Source organism: Choloepus didactylus, chromosome 8 (assembly GCF_015220235.1).
Source record: "Choloepus didactylus isolate mChoDid1 chromosome 8, mChoDid1.pri, whole genome shotgun sequence".
In the NCBI taxonomy this organism is placed as follows: Eukaryota; Metazoa; Chordata; class Mammalia; order Pilosa; family Megalonychidae; genus Choloepus; species Choloepus didactylus.
In genome coordinates, this window is record NC_051314.1 from 58,776,700 (window position 1) to 58,798,696 (window position 21,997).

General features: G+C 39.1%; 2 protein-coding genes across 2 annotated transcripts in view; one reads left to right on the plus strand and one right to left on the minus strand.

Annotated features, from left to right (window-relative positions):
• Positions 1 to 5,808, minus strand: part of TRHDE (thyrotropin releasing hormone degrading enzyme) — a 427,626-nt gene extending 421,818 nt beyond the window's left edge. The window contains exon 1 of the mRNA XM_037846765.1: positions 4,898 to 5,808. Coding sequence (XP_037702693.1) covers positions 4,898 to 5,808 — 911 coding nt within the window. The remainder of the gene's footprint in view (positions 1 to 4,897) is intronic.
• Positions 5,809 to 14,100: 8,292 nt separating this feature from the next.
• LOC119542196 (centromere protein L-like) lies at positions 14,101 to 15,850 on the plus strand. The gene is given in 2 exon segments (XM_037846767.1): positions 14,101 to 15,230; positions 15,233 to 15,850. Coding segments are annotated over 2 exon segments (1,038 nt in total). The 5' UTR covers positions 14,101 to 14,566; the 3' UTR covers positions 15,607 to 15,850.
• The last annotated feature ends 6,147 nt before the right edge of the window (positions 15,851 to 21,997 follow it).

The window sequence follows — 21,997 nt, forward strand, 5'->3', positions numbered from 1 at the left end:
CCGGAAACTGGGAAGAGCAGGAAGTGAGTATTTTTCATCTTTGCAGTCTTTCAAATTCTATGAAGTAAAATTCTATGTGGGAGAAAGCATCCACTCTCTAGTGGTAAAAAGCAGGATTGCATGGGACTTTGAAAAACTCTGGCGGAACCCAACTACTATTATTAATCTGCAAGGATGTAAAGGACATGCAAAGAAATGAGATGATGATGATGGTGGTGGTGAGTGGGGTGAAGAAGGGAAGCCCTGCCTTACAGACTGTAAAACATTTATGTATTAAAGATAAACTTCCTCACTCTTTTTGTATCACTCTTTGAAGTCATACTTAAAGAGGTGAATCCTATGTTGTAGCATATCGACCAAATGTCCCCTTTCTCAAGCAAACCTAAAGGGTTGCCTTGTCCTGTTATCTCAAGCCCATCCACATACACAAGGGCAGAAATTAATTTAGGTAACAAAACATGTTGTACAAACCAAATATCAGGAAAGCCAGTAGCAGGCCCATCTTTATTTGAAAGAGAAACAGAGCAGATAAGCTGTTTGGAGTAGCTTTTTAAAAAACACAGGCAAACTAATTTAACTCTTTCAGAGAAAATATATACTTTATTACTACTATTCAGTGTGATCAAATCAGGCGGGACCATGGAAAAACACAGCAAGATAAACATCATTGTATTAATTTTCCTCCGAAGGTGAGTCGTTATTAAATGGTCAGAGTTGCTTTTTGTGTGTGTGATTTGTTTTGTTTGGTTTTGTTAATATTTACTAGATTTGGTTTACTGATGACATTTTGAATTGTGGCTGAAATCCAGTCCTGGGCTCAATTTGTCTATATGGTTATATGTGCCTGATGGGAAAACAATTAGCTAAGTCCATAAAGGAATCATACTAAAAAGTTTTTACAAAAACAAATAGTCCTCAAAGATTTTTTAGTTCAGAACCTTACATAGAGGGGCAAAAAGCCATATATTCCTACTTGCACATGTAAAAAATATCTCTTCACCAGAATGAAGGGGAGAAAAGAGGCTGCTTTCAACATAAAAACAGTACAATGATTTTCTTGTTTTTACTAAATATCATGATTTTTCAGTCCAGAAATAGTACAAGGTATTAAACCATGTACACTGATACTACAAAAGATCAAATGCCTGTCCAGAGATATCCTTCATGTTCTCCATAAGATTTTTGCAAGAGTGGTCCCAATTTTCTCTGAGAAACATAATCATATTTTTCCCATTTTAATCTGAGATCACGGTTTCTCTCTGAACAAAAGAAAAGTTTAAAAGACCTCCTATTTTTTATTCTGTCTTCTGTCACTTTGGGGTAGACCCAATCAAAGTTTGTCAAAGAAAACTGTCTCCCTTTTGAAAGTGACTAAGATGTTCATTTACCTTGGGTAAACCTTCTCTTTTTCAATACGACCATCTGGATCTAAATCAAGGTACCCTACTTTGAACATGGGTGTGCTCACCATCTGTCTACCAAAAGCGGCAGTTATTTCAGGTAAATGAACATTTCACCTAATTCTAAGCAAGCATATTCTCCTATAGGAGAGTACAGCATAAATATGCAACCCTTTCATCTGCCCGCTGCACACCTATTTAAGGAAAAAGTGAATGTGTGTTCTGTCTAATGGAAATAATTTACTGCTTGTGCATAAACATTTCAATTTTAAGAGAATTTGTGTATTTGCAGTACTCAACAAATGACAGATTCTGCTCTTAGAAGGCCAAATGAATAACCAAGAAAAGAGGATTTTCCTCAAGAAGGGGAATCTTCAACAGGAAGTGTCCACAGGGTCTGTTACCCTTTCTCCACTACAGTATGGGAACCATGCAAGGCAAGTCTTCCCTGTAGGATAAAACCAGGTCCAATACCCTCCAATACCTACTGGGAGATGAAACCGTCCATGGACCAAAGGTATACAGCACGCAGTGGAATCTAATTTTCCTACCCTCTCCCATATTCTTTCTCTCAGAACTTTGAGAAGTGAGTCAAAGACTCATATTGACTGGTATTAATGAGTCATTGTTTCCACAGAGGCTAAGTAAAGCAGACAACTTTGTAGCATCGCTCTTTTAAATAGTTCAAGTTGCTCAGTGTGACTCCTGATTGGCAGATTAAATATTTGTTTTCACTACAGAAATTATCCTATAATTAAATTGGCAAAAGTTGTGACTAAAGACCAAGATATTTAATCATTAATCAAATGAAAATTCAGAGGTTGTATCCGTGTCCTTTCGGAAAGTGGGGTTTTTAAATGTCAATTCATTGCATTTTTGTGACAAAATCATCACCAATAAAAGTCCAACCCTGGCTGAGTTCCTGATATTGGTCTGTTTAAGGAAAAACAAAAAAAAATCTTCAAGTAACCATAGTAACAACAACAACAAAAAGGTTTAATATATTGACTGTTAACATAATTGTGAAATGGTTTATTAGATTTCCTTTGGCCTTACCAACTCTAGTAGAAACAACCAAGAAATTATCAGATTTATTACAGAATTGAAGGAAACAGAGAGAAAAACAAGGACTTTAAGATAGTGTTTAGAAACAAAACCATCCTGGGGTCTCCAGAAACACTGAATCCTGCAATTTCATTGGGATGCAGCATTTAGCCACATGTGCACTAGGTTAAACTTGCAACTAAGTTATTTACATCTTTAGGAGAAAATGAAGAAGAGTGTTTGAATGCAAATATGCACCAGGGGTACAAGAAAGCAGTTATGGGTCAAGCAGAAACATCTGATCTTTTTCAGGATCCTGTTAATTTGAAAGCACTGACCAAAACAAGTTCAGTGCCACCAAATATATTTTGGCATGACTCAAGAAACAGGATTTGTTGGAATTATTTATTTTACCACAGCATGATTTATCAGTAGTGATATTCAATTCCCACTATTGACATTTTTATATAAGAAACATGTTTCCAAATATGACATGCAAATTTGCCTTCTATGCCTTTCCCCTATATTTGATATGGTTTTGGATTTTTTAAAAATACTTTAAATCTATATTCTTCAAAACATGTTTCAGGGTATGGTGGAAGGGGGTTTAAATTATGCGTATCTGATCTTAGGAGTAAGAAAGTGAGTAATTTACAATTCACTTACGGGAGGTTTTAACTATCATACAAGTAGTAAACCATTGGGTGTTTGATTTGTATGAGGTTGCCTCACAGCACTCCATAAACAATGAAACTTTTGTGTACTCGCACAACACACTGACATTTTCCCAGCCTTGCATGATAGCACCTTCCTCCGAGAGTTTCCAGACACCCTGAGTGCTAGTCCAGAGATTAGAAAAGTTCAAGTCCCAGCTCTCCACTCACAAGCCCACTGACCTCAAGTGCCCTCAGTTGCTCTGAGCCCCATTTTTCTGCTGTTGTGAGATTCCCCTGAGAACAGGAGAGGCTCTGCCAGTGGTTTCATTACTAATCACCCACCTGCTCCTCTTTTAAGGTTGGTAATTTCATTTTTTAGTTCACTTTGGTCAAAGTTGCTTTAAATGCCATGTCAAAGGAAACAGCAAGAATCACTTATTCATTTATTCACCAATATATTTAAGAGCTTGCTACTACTGGATACTCATAAAAGCTAACATTTATAGTGGGCACTAGCATGCCAGGCACAGTGTTAATGTTTTGCCATGTATTCGCTCATGGAACCTGCAACAATCTTATGAGCATACTAGTAGTAGTAGTATTCCCAAATTAGAGCTAAAAGTATGGGTTCTGTGGCCGACCTGCCTGGGTTCAAATAGCAGCTTTGTCACTTTATTGTGTGAACACAGCCAAACTATTTCACTTCTCCATGCCTCCATTTCCCCACCTATAAAATAGAGAATGATGATAATAGCACCTATCCCCTAGGGTGGTTGTAGGATTCCGTGAATATTAATTGTGTTCAATAAGCACTAGGGGAATTAGCAACTTAGGAAGACTAATCATGTTCCAAAATCAAAACCATAGCTTTCACCACAGCTAGAGGAGGATCTGGAATTTGAACCCATTTCCTATGGGCTCCAAAGTCTGAGCTCTAAACTATTGATGAAAAGCCCCAAAGCCTCTCAAAACTTTAAAAAAGTAGTAATGCTCAAATCTAAAACGCATCAAAGGCGCGCTGGAACAAGGTATAAAGACTGACAGCTGGCTATCCCTCCCTTCATCAATGTAGTCATTTCCAGGGGCAGCAAGTCACGAACAAGCAACCAGAATCACTGTTAGTTCCTAGAAAGCTAGGAGCGCCTGCGAGGACATTTCTTGCTGTCCCTTCCTGCCCCAGCCCGCATTAGGCTGTCACAGGGAACCGCTGTTACCGCTCGCAATTTTAACTTCCAGTTTTGGAAAACTTTATGTGGCCAAAGCCCATCATCTGTCCAGCGCCTACTCAGGGAACTAATAGTCAGGGGAGGTGGCCGTGACGGGAGGAAGGGGTCTACGCTGTCCACCCTGACATATGACCGCAATATGCGGCTGCCCTGGTCTTGACGCTCGCGTATTTTCCCTCGACAGGAACTTGGCAGGCTTTTTATGTCAATTTGGCATCGCTCAGATTACACACTCCCCTTTAGAGAAAGAAATGTGCACCCTGGCCAGCTAAGAAACTTTGACGGGGTGGGGGAGTCCCGACTAGAGGAGGAGGCGGCATCATGTGGCACTAGTGAGTGAGTTGGCGGAGTTGGGAGCAGTAAGAGCCCAAGCACTGGCAGAGCCCAAGCACTGGGGAGACCCCAAGCATAGGGGTTCCGGGTGATTATCCTACCTCACCTTGGCTTCCTTCCTCCACCCATACTTTCTCGGGGTATCGGAAGCCAGCCTGGTCCCCAGGGTCGCTGGCTGCCCAGGGGAAGGCGCTGCCTGGTGGGGTGGGGCGGCGCCGGGCACCGCCTCCCTCCATACCTTCTCTCCCCGTGGAGCAGATAGGAGCTACGGAAGAAGCCCAGGAGCTCGTTCTCAATCAGGGCGTTGTAGATGATCTTCAGGTTGTAATTCCTCTGTGCGTCCAAGGTTCGATTCAGAACTACTACCAAGACTTGGGTTTGCGGGTAGAGAAAAAAGCCGGCCACTGGGACAGCCCCGGCCGCCCGGTCCTCGGCCACCTGCACCTTCTCGACCGCCACCCGGGAGGCATGCAGCACGACGTAGCGGGTGGCGTTCCTGCACGCTATTTCCACGTTGACCTCCCCGGAGAAGGTGAAGTTCTCCATGAAAGCGGTGAGCATCAGATTGTAGTGCAACGGTTTGAGGTGGCCGGACAGGCGCAGCTCCGTCCAGGGCTGCCACTGCTCCCTCTCCTCCTCCAACGGCGGCTGGGCGGACGGGGTCCCGGGGGTGGCCTCCCCGCCGGCTTCGGGCGGCGAAGAGTCCCCACCCGCGTGGTGGTTACGCCGGGCTGAGCCCGGAAAGCTCGCGTTGCCGCCGCGCGCTGGGAAGCCCGCGGGGCCGCCGTCGGCGCCGGGCGCTGCGCTTGCCCCGCACTCGTCGAAGCGCAAGCTAAGCAGGACGGCGAGCATGGTGACCGCGAGCAGCGCCACGATGGACACGGCGAAGGCCAGCACGAGCCGCTTGTGCACAGTGATGTGGCGCTCCGTGGTGCGGGGGCGCACCCCCACCGAGTCCGCCCACTGGTTCGAGAGCCCCCTGCCGCCGGCCCGGAGCGCGGCGTTGTCCTCCCCCATCGTGGCTGGGAAGGGTGAGCTGCTCTTCTGGGTCCCCTCCTCTTCCTCCTCCTCCTTCTTCTTCCTCTTCTTTTTCTTCTTCTTCTTTTTCTTCTCCTCCTCTTGTTCCCCCCGCTCGCCGTCCAGGGCCATCACACTCCCTCCTCCTCCTCCCCCGCCCTCTCAGGCACCCCCCGCGGGCGGGCCTCCCGGGCCACCGCCAGCGCTGGCATCAGAGATCGCACGCTGGCCGAAGGCGCGCCGCCGGTTGGGACCCTGGGGATGCTGTCCCGGATTCTTTTAAGACGGGCTCTGGCCGCAGGCGACCGCAGCCTTTGCGCCCCCCATGAGCCCCGCCTCTCTTCGGACACCGGCGGCCGAGGCGCGCGGCGGCGAGCTCCGGGACGCGCCCAACTTGGAAAGCGTCTCCCCCGCCTCACTGCGCGCTACTTCTCCGGCGGGTGCCGGGCGCCAGGGCACATGCTGCCCCCGCCCCTGCGCGCCTGCGGCTGGCGGCTCGCCTCCCCTGCGCAGCGGTCTCTCTTAGCTTTCCGCAGGAGCCTTCCAGCGGGTCCTCGGCTGGGGAGGAGGACAGGGAGCCGTGGGGGAGAGCGAGCGGCGTGGGGAGGGAAGTTAAGGCTTCCGCTCTCTTCCCCCACTCCAGCCGCGGCGTTCAGTCCTCCGGGCGGGATGTGCTTGCAGCAGCGGCGGCGGCGACGGCAGCAGCACCGGAGGCGCTAGACTTTACACTTCGCAGCCAAGAAGAGAAGATTATGGCCGGGTGAGGAAAGACCGAGGTGCACCAGCTGGAAGAAATCCCGGGGCCGCCGAGCAGCGCCGGGGATGTGTCCTGGAGACGCCTTCCCCCTCCACCCTGGACACTTTAAGCAGCTGTGGCGGCAAACTGTGAGCTTGCAGACAGGACCGCGAGCCTCCCTCCTTCTGATGTTGTTCTGCCCTCAGGAGATGACAAGTGAGCAAGAAGTGTCCGGTCCGGCCATCCCCTTCAGGTAGATAAAGCTCCGGGTTTGCTCCGTATCCCCGTGGGGACAGCTGGAGTCGGTGTATGAGAAGGCGTGTGCATGTGTGTGCGTGTATGTGTACACACACAGTCTCCGGGTCTAGATTGCCAAGGCTACTCTAGCTGCATTCAGGGGACTGAAACTCCCCGAGAAAGGCAAAGGAGAGAGCCTGAGAGGACGAGGAGGCAGGGAAGGCGGGAGGGAGGGGAGCGGCTGAGAGGCAGAGGCAGGCACAGTGAGATTAGAGAGCTTTTCTCCGCTCTGTCACACCAGACACCCACAGCCACAGAGGGGGTTGCTGAGCCGCCTGCAAGAAGTACATTGTAAATCTTCAGCGCAACAAGCCCCGCTGTCACCCCTCTTCCCGACTCCTTAGCCCCACCGCGGATCCCCGAAGGGATCCTTGGAGCCTTTGGCTATTAACACTGAGAGCAAAGAAGATCCTGCTGGGGAAATGTGGTCTGTGTCAGATTTCATTTCAAGCTTGCCAGAGGATTTGGAGGATTGTATGTAAACTGAAATAAATTCTCGAAGCCTGACTACATATATTATACTATACTGTGAGATGTGTCCAGGTGTGCAGTACTAAAATGATGGTTAGCAAGGAAGCTTGTGAATCCTCCCAGAAGGGATTTTCCCCCCCATAGGATAATTGCTATTTTTTGCTTGGGGGAAATGATTCAAATATAATGCCTACAATGTAACATTCAGGACCAAAAACTTGAGAGTGAGAAAAACTGGGGATATGAACCCTGTTATTTTAGACTTACTAAAACAGCAAATAAATAGCAGTCTGTGATTTTTCACTTCATCTAGCTACGGAAGAAGTGTTATCATGAAATTGTTTAAACTTTTTTAGAACAGTTTTGAATAGGAAGTGTTTGCTGACAGCAGGAAGCATCAAAAACAAGTTCATAGCCCATTGACTGGGTATGGACTCTAAATTTACAGAACTTTTCAATTAAAATGCAGAGATTACTATCCGAATTTGTCTGAAAAGCTCTGATTGGAACAAATATCAGAAAACAGATACCCCAAAGGTGGCTAGAGACCGCTGCAAAGAGGCAGAGGATCTCTTAGTTTTTAATAAAAGAAAATGTGATTAACTTCGGAATCAATTCTTTTGAAAAGTTCAAAATATCAAGAGAATGAAGTAATTCCCTTTTACATGTTTCTTTCAGGTCTTCAAATCCTGAAGGTATTTAAAAAAATCTTGTTCATAATTATTTTCCTTACAAAAAAGCAACATTTAATGCTACTTGCTTTAGAGTCCTGAAAATATGCAATCAAAATATTGTGCTTTCACTTTAAAAGCATGACCAAAAGTAAAGAGACTAAGTACACATCAACTTTAGCCTGACAACCACTAAAAACACAGTCTTTCTTGATGAAGCCCTTTTACCATTTATCCACAGATGGGATGTGTGTCCAATGCCATACATTCTAAGTGTCCATTTAAATCATTTTAAAATGATGAAAAGAACCCTGAAGAGTTTTGTGTTTTTTTTGTTTTTTTGTTTTTTAACCATGTTGTGTGTGGGCTGTTAGCAACAGACCAAGTGAAATGCCACATTCTGTTCAATTTACGTTTTTCTGCTCTATTTTTAAATCTCTGTGCTCTTGCTGCCCTTCTGTATCTGGTTGTATGCATTTTAAGAGTTGAGGAGGCGGGGTTACTTAGTTTGTTTCCACAGAATCAGGATACATATTACAGGCAGGGGAAAGGAGCCATGCGACCCTTGGCAGGTCACAGCCTCTGTGACTTCAGGGTGCTTACTTGGTAATTCAGGATTATTGATTTAAAGTCCATAGTGCATTTTGATTATCTCAGGGTGCTGGAATCACCCCCAGGCATCTGAGAACCACTGCCTACTAAGGGGGTCACCTACTCAAGGATCTCTGAGGCTTTCTTTCTCTAAAATGCTAATAGTCAAAAAAATTTAAGAAACATTTTCTGTTCTTTGTATTTTATCAATATTTTTATGTACTTCAAGGCAATTTTGATTACTACAAGGCAATTCTCAAATATTTTAGAGTTAAAGTATACATTTACTAATTAGTAAAGGCTCTGCTGCACTGACTGTGATTAAATTAGTAGATGAGTTATTTTTTTAAACCCAAGTAAAGTAAACACAAGTTTATTAATGCAGAGTAGATGCAGCTTATTAATGCATTGATTCCCCTAAAATGTAACTTTACCCAATAAATTCAATATCAAGTTCAAGTGGGTAAATATTTCTGCCTCTCGTATCAATGTTATAAAAGAGTCATAGTGAGTTTTTCTTTTTTTAAATTTCTGAACGCATATATCGCTCTTCCCTTGAGAAGCAAGCATTTTGGTAAAATAGTTTTTAGCATTATTTTCTTAGGGACTGTTCATTCTCCCTCAAACAAAAAAGAAATGGCAAAATTTCAGGTGGCGTACCTAACAAAAGTATTAAACAGGTGATTCACTAATGTTTCTACGAAGAAGTTGTCTTGGGTGTTGTAGGTCACTGAACTAAAAATAAGTCTTGACTTTGCCAATACTAGCGCATGTAGTATCCAAAACAAGGGAGCAGGGCTTTCCAAAGTCCCTGATGCTTTCTCTCAGAAACACATTTATTTGTTGAAAGAGTTTTGTGATTATTTTCTTTAACTAATAAATGTCAATAAAGTCAGTTTTGTGGCCATGTTTGATTCAGGGACTTGTAACAGTGAAAACAGTCTGAATGTTTAATATACACAAGAACAAACAGAAGTTATTTTTAGTTAGATCCACACTTCACCTTGATCCTGCAGGCAATCAAAATGAACTATCTTCAGTGAATGCGCTGGCTTCAGAGTCTTTACTCTTTAATTGTTTACACTTGAACTGCTGTTTTTTTGGGTTTTTTTTGTTTTTTGTTTTTTGTTTTTTTTCAACTGGTTTGTATGTAGAGGCACAACTTAAGTGTTTTTCAAGTACTCATTTCCTTCAAGTGTGATTAGCACTTCACATCCAGAAACAGCTTGGCTCAGAAGAAGGAGCTAGATCAGGAGTCTTCCCCACCTCCCTACCTTATCCTGGCCAGTTAGTTAATAATTTAGTCTGTCAAATGAAGGAATTGGACCAAAAAAGAAATTTGGTCTTTCAAATTCTATGAAAAAAAATTCAGAAGCTAATACATTATCCTCTTTATGTTCTCAGGGAATTTTTTTTTCCATTGTGAAACAAAACTTTTCAATTAAAACCTTAAAGTTTAATGGGTAAAGAGACTTTATTTAAAAATGCACCATACTAGCAAAATGTAGGGGAAAAAACAAACTCTTACTATTCTCTTTTCTGGCAGTCAAAACAGGGCTGGATATATTTCATGAGACAAATGTGTTCCTGAAGACTTCACATAGCTGGAAACCAGTGCTTACAATGAGTGGCAGAAATCTCTTTACTAAAGTGGTGCCGCCATGTGGCAATAGCAGAAAAGCAGTTTGAAATTTATAACTGTGTTAATTTGATGAAAATTATAATTTGGAGAAATTCATGTTATTACAAACTAAATTAATATCTTTATATTGCACAATTTCAAAAGGTTACATTTGACCCCATACCGTCTGATGACATTGCTGAGGGATTTCATACAAGTACCACCCTTTCAGATAGAACATGCCTGGAGATCTTAAAGATGGAGAGAGAATTGTTTAAACCAGCCATAACATCAAGACAGTGAAATTTTCATGATACTTGTAGTGACAACTATAATTAACACCCTTGATTTAACTGTTAGTTGTCTGACTTCTGTTTATTTTTAAAGATTTATCTGAATGGAAATTGAGTCTAAATTTGATTGTCATTTTTTCCTCACATAAAAATCTGAAATTATGAAGTTGTTAAAAAAAGTTCCTTAAACTATTAATATATTACTACATGATATTAGTTCTAGAAATCTCATAATTATGCCTACACCAAGACAGAACAAGTCTTACAGCATTAAAAGGGCCTCCCTAGTTGGCAAATTTAAGGAAAAGCATGACCAAATATCTGTAGTGTCTTTCCCAATGCCAGCATCCAGAAAAGAGATAATTAGGATCTCTACTAAGTTGTATTTTTATTTGGAGGGTTCTAATGCTAGGTTAAAATTCTTCAGTGTTCCCTCTGGGCTCTTTGGCTTATGATCTCTGTAAGAAAGCTCCATAAAAAGACAAAGTATGTATCATGGAAATGTTTATAGTTTATTTATGAACCATGAAAACAGTATTAACCCCAAATTCTACAAGCAGAATAGGAGATGAGTAACTTTTCAGAAATATTACTGTTGAGCTAATCAATTTGTCTAGTTGCTCAAATGGAAATCGAAAATATAGTAACAGTTTTTATCATGAATTTAAGTTGCTCGCTGAAATACATGCTTCCACATAAATATGGCAGGAAATCATTAATGATGATGATGATGGTAGCTAAGTTTTAGCAAGGGCTTACCTTGTGCCAGGCATTTGTCTAAGCACCTTATATTGTCCCATTTAATCAAGAAATTACCCCCATAAAAGTAATAATTTAATTATCTGCATTTGACAAATGAGGAATCTGAGGCTCACAGAGATGAAATAACTTGTCTAAAGTCATTTAATTCATAGGTGGCAGAGCTGAGATTCCATACCAGGAAGGACTACTCTGTGACTTGTACACTTAACCATTATGCCTTACAACTTCTTGAAAGTTAAACCAAATCTAAACTATCCAAGTACAAACCAAACACTGTGGTCTCCACCCTCATTGCAGGGTACAGTGCCTGGCACATAATAAGTGCTATGTGAGTGTTTGTTAAATGACATGAATAAATAGAGAATAATGTAGCCCAGCCCTGAGAAGAATGATTATAATTTTGTGGAGTAATAATTAAAAAGCACATTATTCATCCTGGATTGAGAAGTAGTTGAAAAAGTTGACTATAGCTTATTTTCATATTGCAGAACAAGCAGTTTGCATGCCTTAGAAATCTTGTCTCTTGAATGCATTAAATAACGTGTCTCTGACCCAGGCTTATTTGACAGTTCAAATTTACATGATTTGAATGATACTTCACCTCTTTCAGACCATGAAAATTATCTGCTTCAAAGCCACACTTAGATAGATATTAATTTAAAGTCACATAAAGATGTAAAATATCCTGTTTTATTTCTTCTGTATGTATCTTCTAATCCATACATGTTTATTCTCTCTTCCAATCATTTATTTCTTCCATTTAATAGAAAAAATCATTTCTTGAAACCTGAACTTACTACAGATAGACATATTATATATACATGTTCATCAATGTAGTGCTTTAAACTAGGTAATTATAATAATTTCATAAATTTAGGTATCAAATGATCATTGTAAATGGAGAAATTAAGAGACATGAAATTTTTCTCTTTTATTATTGAAATATCACTAATATTGAGGTCACATACCTGTGGGTAAATTTTTGATTGCTGATTTGAGCCATAGTGTCTTTTATTTTTAATAATATAAAATCCTAACCAAATACAGTTTTGCTGAGTCAGTATTTTGGTCAAAAAATGCAGTCATTCCTGAGTGAGAAGCACAACTTCTGTTAAATATTTCATAAGAAATATATATATAATGCACAATAGTAGTAAAAATTAAAATTGCATTTTCAACCACATTAAATTCCTACTTTGAAACAAGAAAAAGGTGAATTATATTTTTCCTTCAAGTTTTACACCTGTGCATGAATAACATAACTTCTTAGTCATAAATGGAAGAATATCCTCTTTTCTTGGTCTTTTCCCTCTCCTTGCTCATATTCAGAGATGTTTGCTAGTGAAGGTCCAGTTCCTTCCACCACATGGATTCCCCATACCTCTTTACTTTCATAGCTATATAGCAATGTTATGCCAAAGTCACACAATTTTTCCTTTCTCTGCACATGGTTTTCTGACAGCAGTTGCCTATTCACATCCTCATACCAGCCTAGAAGCTATTCTCCAGGTGCTTTGAAGTTTAGCTGAAATATGTATTTGGGGATCTGGAAATTATTGCTGAAATTCAAACAGACTTTTAAAATGCATTTTTCTTAGCCATTTAAAAAACTTATATATGAATATTACTATAAATATTAAAAGTCTATATACATTATTATAATATAGATGTTATAACGTTAAATATGTTGTGTTTTTTTTACATTTATCTTAAAACATTAAATACCAGACACCTAACATAAAAGAGAAATGGTCATAGTTTATACCCAAATAATGAACCTCGAGTCTGTATCTGGACAAAAGCATCCCTGCAAAAGAGCTACACAGAGAAATTCAAACTACTAACTCTTGAAAATAACCAGCTGCTTGATTGAGTGAAACTTTTTTTTTTTTTTTGGCTCCAAAACAGTCTGTAGGGAAAAAAGCAATGAACTTGAAGATGACTGTTTTGAGTTATAAGCATATTAAAATTTGGATGATCATTTTATGAAATAGTTTTAATTCTCATAATAGAATTGATTTAGTATGTAAGTTGCTTGTGATCTTTACTTTTGTCACTTTTCTCTTTAGTGCCACCTTGTGGGTTAGCCAGTAATAATAAATACATAGGATTCTGAGCTTTTTTGAGTTCTGTTCTCTGCCGTGTTAAAGCAAGTCTTAGAAAGCAGTGTGGTAAAGCTCAGATGTGAAGCAATTCCTCCTCTTCGACAGAAGTTACTTGCCATACTTCTACATTCGAACACCAAAACAATTTCTCAGAGATTGGAAATACTGGAATCTACATAAAAATTTATGTTCATTTACAGGATAATCACCACACCTATCTTGGATAACATAAGTGGCAAGCTCTCACTTGTAATTTTTTCCATAAGAAAAATATTTTCTTAACTAAGTATCATTATTTCTACACTAGTGCCCCATGAGAATTGATTCTAGGTGATTGCAAACCCTGCTAATCTTTTAGAAAATGTTCCTGTATCTGATTTTGTCTCAGATGCAGCTTATTTCTCACATTGGACTAAATTTGCATTGAGTTACCTTACTGTTTGTTTTTTAACTATGCTGAAGCCAAAAGAGAATAAGGAATAATTTAGTACAGTGTGCTAAACTGTCTCTCTTATTTGAGACATGCAGGAAATGTGTTTTATATTACTTAACATTCTCCACATACTGGAGACATCAATAATGATTCTTTGAATAGCCAAACAAAAATATAATGGGTTCTCTTCTTCAAAACACCTAAACTTATGTTAGAATTTATCACTAAGTGGTTTGTTTTGTTTTGTTTTGTTTTTTGTAGTATGATGGAGAAATAAATTTCGAAATTGCATTTTATGAAGTGATTTCAGAGCAAGTGAAAATCATAATCTGCTCACTGTGAATGCATAAATGTTCATATCTGAACTCCTGGCTTATTAAGAGTTGAAGTTTGTACCATGTGTTAATTCAAAAAGTAATTTTCGGAGTCGGGAAACGATTTTAAACTGAATAGGCGGCTGAGGCCTAAGTTGCCGCTTCTCAACGGCAGGATTTTAGAGCTGGGCTTAGCCTGTGAGGGCTCACATAGAGAGTGTGAATTGGGGGCACACTGTCCTTTGCCCTACCCGCTCCGCGGGGAGGAGCCGCCCCAGCAGGATCGAAGGTCGCCGAGGTGGACGGCTGGGTCAGAGGGAATGTCCGTCCCGGGGTGAAGTCTCAAGGGTCGTCCCGCGTCTGACCGAGCCGAGGTCTGCTTATCCCGCGCGATTGCGTCTCTGCTGAACTTGCTTGTTGTGGAACGAAAGGGAATTTGGGAGCGCCAGGGGTGTCTCCGGGCTCTCTCTTAGCTGTCACTTTGGCGACGTTTTTACTTCAAGGAGTTCAGTCTCGACAGAGTTTTGAATCCAGACCTGAAGAATGATTCGCGAAGCAGGAATGGGTGACAGTGTCATCACGGCATTTTATTGACAATGGATCCTTGTGATGCATCAGAATTGACTCCTAGACAAAGTGCATCTTCAAGTCCTAAAGATTACTTTATAGGTGCCACCCCACTGCAGAAACGATTAGAATCAGTCAGGAAGCAGACTTCATTTGTCCCAACTCCACCTCGAAGGAAAATTCCGCAGTGTTCACAATTGCAGGAAGATATCGATACTCAAAAGGTTGCATTCCTTCTGCATAAGCAATGGACTTTATATAGTTTAACTCCCTTGTATAGATTCTCCTATACCAATCTCAAAGAGTATTCTAGACTTCTGAGTGCATTTATTACTGCAGAAAAGCAAAAAGGATTTGCTGTGGAAGTGGGAGAAGACTTCAACATCAAAGTGATTTTCTCTACCCTCCTAGGAATGAAAGGAACACAAAGGGACCCTGAAGCATTTCTTGTCCAGATTCTTTCAAAATCTCAATTGCCATCTGAGAACACAGAAGGTAAAGTGTTATGGACTGGTTGGTTCTGCTGTGTATTTGGAGACAGTCTTCTCGAGACTGCTACAGAAGATTTCACCTGTCTTCCCTTGTTCCTTGCAAATGGAGCAGAATCTAATACAGCCATAATTGGAACCTGGTTTCAGAAAACTTTTGACTGCTATTTCAGTCCATTAGCAATCAATGCGTTTAATCTCACCTGGAGGCTGCTATGTGGACTGCATGCAAAATAGACCGTTATATGGCTACTACTGAATTTCTTTGGTCTGTACCCTGTAGTCCTCAAAGTCTGGATATTTCCTATGCCATACATCCAGAGGATGCAAAAGCTTTGTGGGACAGTGTCCACAAAACACCTGGGGAGGTTACCCAGGAGGAAGTTGACTTATTCATGGACTGCCTTTATTCACATTTCCATAGACATTTCAAAATTCATTTATCAGCCACAAGATTAATTCGTGTTTCAACATCTGTAGCTTCAGCACATACTGATGGAAAAATAAAGATTCTTTGTCATAAATACCTTATTGGAGTGTTGGCATATTTGACAGAACTGGCAATTTTTCAAATTGAGTGAGGCCTTGTGTGGACTATTGAGTTATGGATTATATACCTTTTTCTCATTGATTGCTTGCTATGCTGAGAGAGACTGCAGGAAAAATAGGCATCTATCTCTATGTGTTTTCCTCAAAGTGCCTTTGGGTGGCCCAGATGGAAGCCAGGAAGGATCCAGAAGAACAAAGAAGGTGGTAATGGATAAGCTATTGCCAGGTGTCGAGATGATCTAGAATGCTAGCCTCTTGAAATGTTGAGTTCTTAATTTGTTGGTTTTTTTTTTTTTTTTTTTTTTATATAATGCTTATTATGTCAACTAGGGATTCAAATGAGATATTTCTAATATGGAGTATTCTGATGTGGATCTTTAAAACCTGTAAACCCTTTTGGGCCTTTTAGTCTTGCATTCAGAGAGAATTTCTGTCTTCTAAAGACATTTTCTTAGCGTCATTTTGCTGTAGAGAACTGGCAATCAAAATCCCCTCCAAAGAAAACTAAAGATTAATATACAAGTTTTTTAGCCACCAACCTGCTTGTTTTTTAATACTGTTCAATTCTTATTGCAATGTTGAATTAAATATTCACTTTTTAAATGAAGCAGTGTGTTTATCAGTGTCTTGTCAACAGATCTCTTAATGTTTAAGTGTGGGAAGTGGTAGGCTTTTTCTGTAGCACAAAGGTTACAAACCAACAATTATATAAAATCATAAAAATTATAGAGTTACAGTGCACCTGTGAGCCCCTTTTGAGGGCGAAATGATCTTGTTTAACCTTTAGTCCCTAGTGTTTTGCACAGGGCTTGATAAATATCTGTATATTAAGTGAATTTTAAAGAGCTGTTCCATTTTACAGAGGAAAACTATGAAATCAAGCAACTTAAGATACTTGCTGGAGGTATTATATGTAAATCTCTTCTTTTTATGTAGTGAACATAGAAAGATTTTGTTTTACTTTAGAAACAATGTTTTTAAAAATCCTGTTTGAAAGCAGTTTACTTATTAGACTGTCATTCCAAAAGCAAAGATTGACTTCTGAAATTGGCTATTATTTCAGATATACAAGGGGCAGCACAGATAGTGGAAAGAGCATGGGCTTTGGAGTCAGACATTTATTCCTTTATTTATTCAACCAATATTAAGCTCCTACTATGTGCTTAGAATTGTATTGGGTAATAGGGATATAGTTGTGAAGAAGACAAAAAAAGGCCTCTATTCTTGGAAATTATATTCTAGTGGAGTAAGGCAAAGAAATAATTTCAAATGGAAATACACATTATGAAGAAAATAAGGCAGCACAATATGAATAACGGTGGCTGCAGTGGGGCCTACTTCACACAGAGAAGTAAAGGAAGATCTCTGAGAAGGTGATATTTGAGCTAAGTCCTGAATGAAGAGAGGGAGGAGAGTGTGCTAGGCAGGTGAAATAGCAGGAGCATAAGCCTTAAGATAGATGAAGAGCTTGGTTTATTAGAGGGACAATGGGAATCTGTGTGGTTGGAGCATAGAGAGTAAGGGGAGAATAGTATGAGATGAAACTGAAGAGATTATTCAGCAGAAATTTTTTCTTTGGTGTTTTATCTCCCACTTTTTATCTGGGTGTTTTGTCTCGGCACCTGGCTTCCTAAAATAAAGATGACATTTTCCAACCAAGGGTCTTTATAGGCAGGTGTAGTCATGTGATTAAGTTCTGACCCTTGGTATGTAATTGCAAATGTTATATAGAGCTTCCAGGAAACTTCCTTAAAAAACAGCTGGCATTTGTCCCTTGCCCATTTTCTTATTCATCCCTTCTTCCGTCTTTGCTGCCTGGGAATTGATATAATGACTGGTTCTCTAGCTGCTCTCTTTTAGCCTGGGGATGAGAATCAGGATGGCAGAGCATGGCCTGTGGGGACCTTGTGCCCTGAGGACTTCATGAAGTTGAATCTCAATGCCAGCCTTGGACAACCTTCCTCCAGGCTTATGTGTTAGAGAAATAAACTTCTATCTTGTTTAAGCCACTGTTAATTTGGGTCTTTGTTATTCATGGCCAAATCTAATCCTAACTGATATGGAGAGACAAGATCCATTTTAGTTCTTGTAGGTCCTGTAAATAGATTGGATTTTATATTAAATGCAATGAGAAGCCACAAAAGGGTTTATCTAGGACAATAATATGACCCAGTTTGTATAAGACTACTCTGCTGAAGGAGAATGAGTTGTAGGTGGACAAGACTGGAAGTGGGAAAGACAGTTAAATGGTTATTCCAAATTGTACAATCCCTAGGAGAAGTTAGTAATACCTTGCAAAATTATGTGTGCTTACCCTTTGACCAGCAATCCAACATACAGGATTCTATCCCAAAGATTCACTGGCAAAAATACAAGATGAAACGTGTACAAGACTATTACAATCTTATTTGTAACAGCAAGACTAAAAACAACTCAAATGCCCATTAGAGGGGACTGGTTTAATAAACTATGATGTAGGTGCATAATGAATTGCTATGCAACTTTACAGAGAATTGAGGAAGCTATCTGTATACTGCCATGAGTTATCTGCAGGTTATATTAAGTACAAAAAGCAAGGTGTGGGCAGAGTATGTGCTACCTTTTATGTAAGAAAGAGGGCAAAGAGAGTATGTTTATTTCCTTGTTTACAAAAAATGATGGAAACTAATAAAAGTGGTTATGTTTAGAGGAAGGGTAGGAACTGGATAGAGGTGACAGGAATGGAAGCTAGACTTATCCGAATGTTCCTTATTTATAATTTGGAATCACGTAAGTGTTTTATATAATTATGAAGCAAAATTAGATAAAATAAAAAAAAGGAAAAAGCAAAGCAATCCTTAAAAATTGAAAACAAATGAATCTAACCATATCAAGGTCATGGCATAGTTGCACAAAGAATTATTTTTAGTATCTTTAAATCATGGTGTTTTCACTGTGCATCTTTTTTAGTAGGCTATATACTAAGGAAACAAGAACAGCAAAGAAATCTTAAGTTGCATTCCGTTATCTTAATATCTTAGTATTGTTATTTTGACACCTTATAATAAGATAAAACAGGTCAATATTAGGAACCAAGATTTTCAGTGTAAGCAAAAAATATATACAATTATAAAATCAAGTAGGATAAGTAAAACTCTATACTATTAAATTTTAATTGCAAATGTCAGAATGGGCTCATGATTAGTTTTTGAAGTAAAAAATTTTTAATTTTGATGAAATCAGTTTATCAATTTTTTTTTCTTTTATTTCTTATGTTTTTGGTGCTGTATCTAAGAAATTATCCTTCAGCCCAGAGTCCTGAAGATTTATCCCAATGTTTTCTTATAAGAATTTTATAGTTTTAGCTTTTAAATTTAGGTCTATGATCCATTTTGAGTTAATTTTTATATATGGTGTGAGGCAGGGGTCTAAATTCATCACATCCTTGCATGTAAATATCCAGTGACAATGCACCATTTGTTGAAAGGATGATTATTTTCCCATTAAAATGTCTTGGCACCTTTTTAAAAAATCCGTGGACTATAAATGGAAGAGTTTATTTCTGGACTCTGTTTCATTGATTTATTTGTCTATCCTTATGCCAGTACCACAAAACCTTAATTATTCTAGCTTTGTATTGAGTTTCAAATCAGGAAGTATGACATTTCCAACTTTGGCTATTTGGGCCCTTTGCATTGCCATAGAATTTTAAGATCAGCTTGTCAATTTCTGCAAAAAAGCTAGCTGGGATTTGAGAGAGATTGTGTTGAATCTGTAGCTCAATTTGGGGAGTAGTGCCATCAATGATATCAAGTCTTCCAATCTATGGAACATGGAATGTCTTTCCATTTATTTAACTCTTCTTTAATTTCTTGCAACAATGTTTTGTAGTTTTCAGCATACAGGTCTTGTAGTTTTGTTAAATTTATTCCTAAGTATTTTATTCTTTTTGATGCTATTGAGAATGAAACTGTTTTCTTAATTTTATTTTTGGATTATTTGTTGTTAGTGTATAGAAATACAATCGATTTTGTCTATTGCTCTTGTATTCTGTGACCTTGATGAACTTGTTTATTAGTTTTCCTAGTTTTTTAGGGGGGAGTTCCTTAGGATTTTCTATATATAAGATCATATCTATGAATAAAAGTAGTTTTACTTCTTCAAAAAAAAAAAAAAAAAGTAATTTTCCCTGGATGTGCAATAAGGCCTCAGATTTGACCTATAACCTGAATGTCATAAGCTATCAGTTATCAATGCTGGAAACACACCAACAAAAAAAAAGGTATTTTTATAGGCTTGCTAAAATCCTATTATAGAACCAGGGCTGTCAAATACCATGGGTAAGCCTGCAAAAACCATAGAACTGAACTCCGTAGTCATCTTTCAACTTGAGCAAGTCTTATGCTTTGCCTCTAGAATTACTGTATTGTGTTTTCCAATTCAGGAAATGGATTTTAATTGCTAGTTTTTGCACTCTTTTATATTTGAATTTCTCCATGAGGTTTCTGACACACATTGAATTTTCCCAAGATTTGGTGAAGGAGCAAATTAAAAGACCTTAGAATGGTAACATCTAATCTATAGTCTCCACTTATCCTTTGCATGGCTGTCATTGAACAAGTTCTTATTCTTAGAGTGTAACCTAAAAAAAAAAAAAAAAAAAAAAAAAACCAAAAGTTTTTCCCTAATACTTCAACTTAAGCTTTAATATGACTAGTGTATCTTCCTTAAATTTAACTGAGTTAAGTGCTGCATGATGCCATTTAGAAAGTCCCTTGCATACATATGGTATAAGTGGTAGAGATAACAGTACCTTGATTTAACAGCTTGACTCCAGTGATGAATTTAATCCCCTTCTCATTTTTATCATGTTCATGTTAAATATACAGCTTTTCTAAAACTAAGATACAGAACACATTTCACACCTGCTCTATTACAGATTTAACCAGATCCTTGTTAATTGCATTATATGATATACCAATAGACTTTTATTTTAATATGGAAAGGTATTTATGACCTCTGTTCATTTCCTCTTAAGTGAGACTGCACAAAATAGTTTCTTGACATTTCTGAGTATTTCATTTTCTGTTCCAAAGGATCATTTATTCCTTTAATCTTCCAATGTGGAAAGTGATGAATATTGACTCATTTTTAGAAGTGCTAACATTCAACTAGGTAAACTCAGTAATTAATGGCTATTAATGTTCTGTTTTGTCTTCTAGACAGAAAGTCAAAGCTGTTTAAAGTAAAGGATGTGTTTAAAATCAATGTATGCCCACAAGTTAACATTAATGTTTACAATAACACTTTCTGTGATCATTGTGTCTTGGGATGTGTGTGTATATATACACATCTTGTGTGTCTGTGTGTGTATCTTTATCTATATCCATAGATCTATAAAGATACAGGGATAGATATAAATAGATGAGGGGGGAGGGAGGGAGGGAGAGAGATCTATATGTTTCCATATTGTCTGAAGAAAAGTGTTTTGTTTGTCATTACAGTAACCTGCAGTGCTATAAAATGGACAAATAGTCTTTGGGTCACTCCTTCATTTTAAGTGCATGTCAAGATAGCCAAATTAAACTGCTGATGTGATAATCATCCAATTACATAATTCTAAAATGGTGATTATAAGATCATTTCTTTATTTCCATTAGATTTATCTATAGTGGTTCTCTGTTTAATGTTCAGAGTTTTGTAGCAGTTCTCCTTTACATGTTCAGAGCAGGAGGTATATTTTCTAGGATGTGCAAATAATCAAGTTATAGGAACATTATAAAATATAATCCGCATTATGAATTGAACTGAATGAGCACCAGATCTGATTGCCTAAGGCTCAAGATGTTAATGCTCTTGAAATGCCTTATTCATTATTAGTTCATTGAAATTTCATTAGCCATGAGAAAGAATCTTGGTCTTGGTCTCAGCCTCACTTCGCCAGCCTTTGCCTGCTTTCTGCCTACCCAAAAGGGGAGCTTCTGCTCTGAAGACAGAGGATAAGTGCAGGCTGAAGATCTTCACTTCCTGTCTGTTTCCACAGCTCCAAAAAGGAGCAGGCCTGAGAACCTTTGTCTTCTAGTTCCTCTGTGAACTGATTTAATTACATCTTTCCCCAAAGTGCAGCTTTCTCCAGTGCAAATTGAGGAGACACAGAAACAGGTCAAAATGAAATGAAACATTTTTTATTTAATTAATTTAAAGTAAAATGCCATGAAAAAACACTTTGAATTTTTTAAATTCCCAGGCAATTGGCTCTAAAGAAGAAAAACATTCTAAATTAGCAACATGCTCTCATCTGTTAGTTTGGAGTTCTTGCCCAAGAAATTCTTTGCAAAGGTAATATGTGGAACATCATGGTGATTTACTTGCTTTTCTAACACCTTTTTGACCACAGACTCTAGAACTGAAAGCACTGTAGCAGCAAAAGAGGGTCTGCTACTG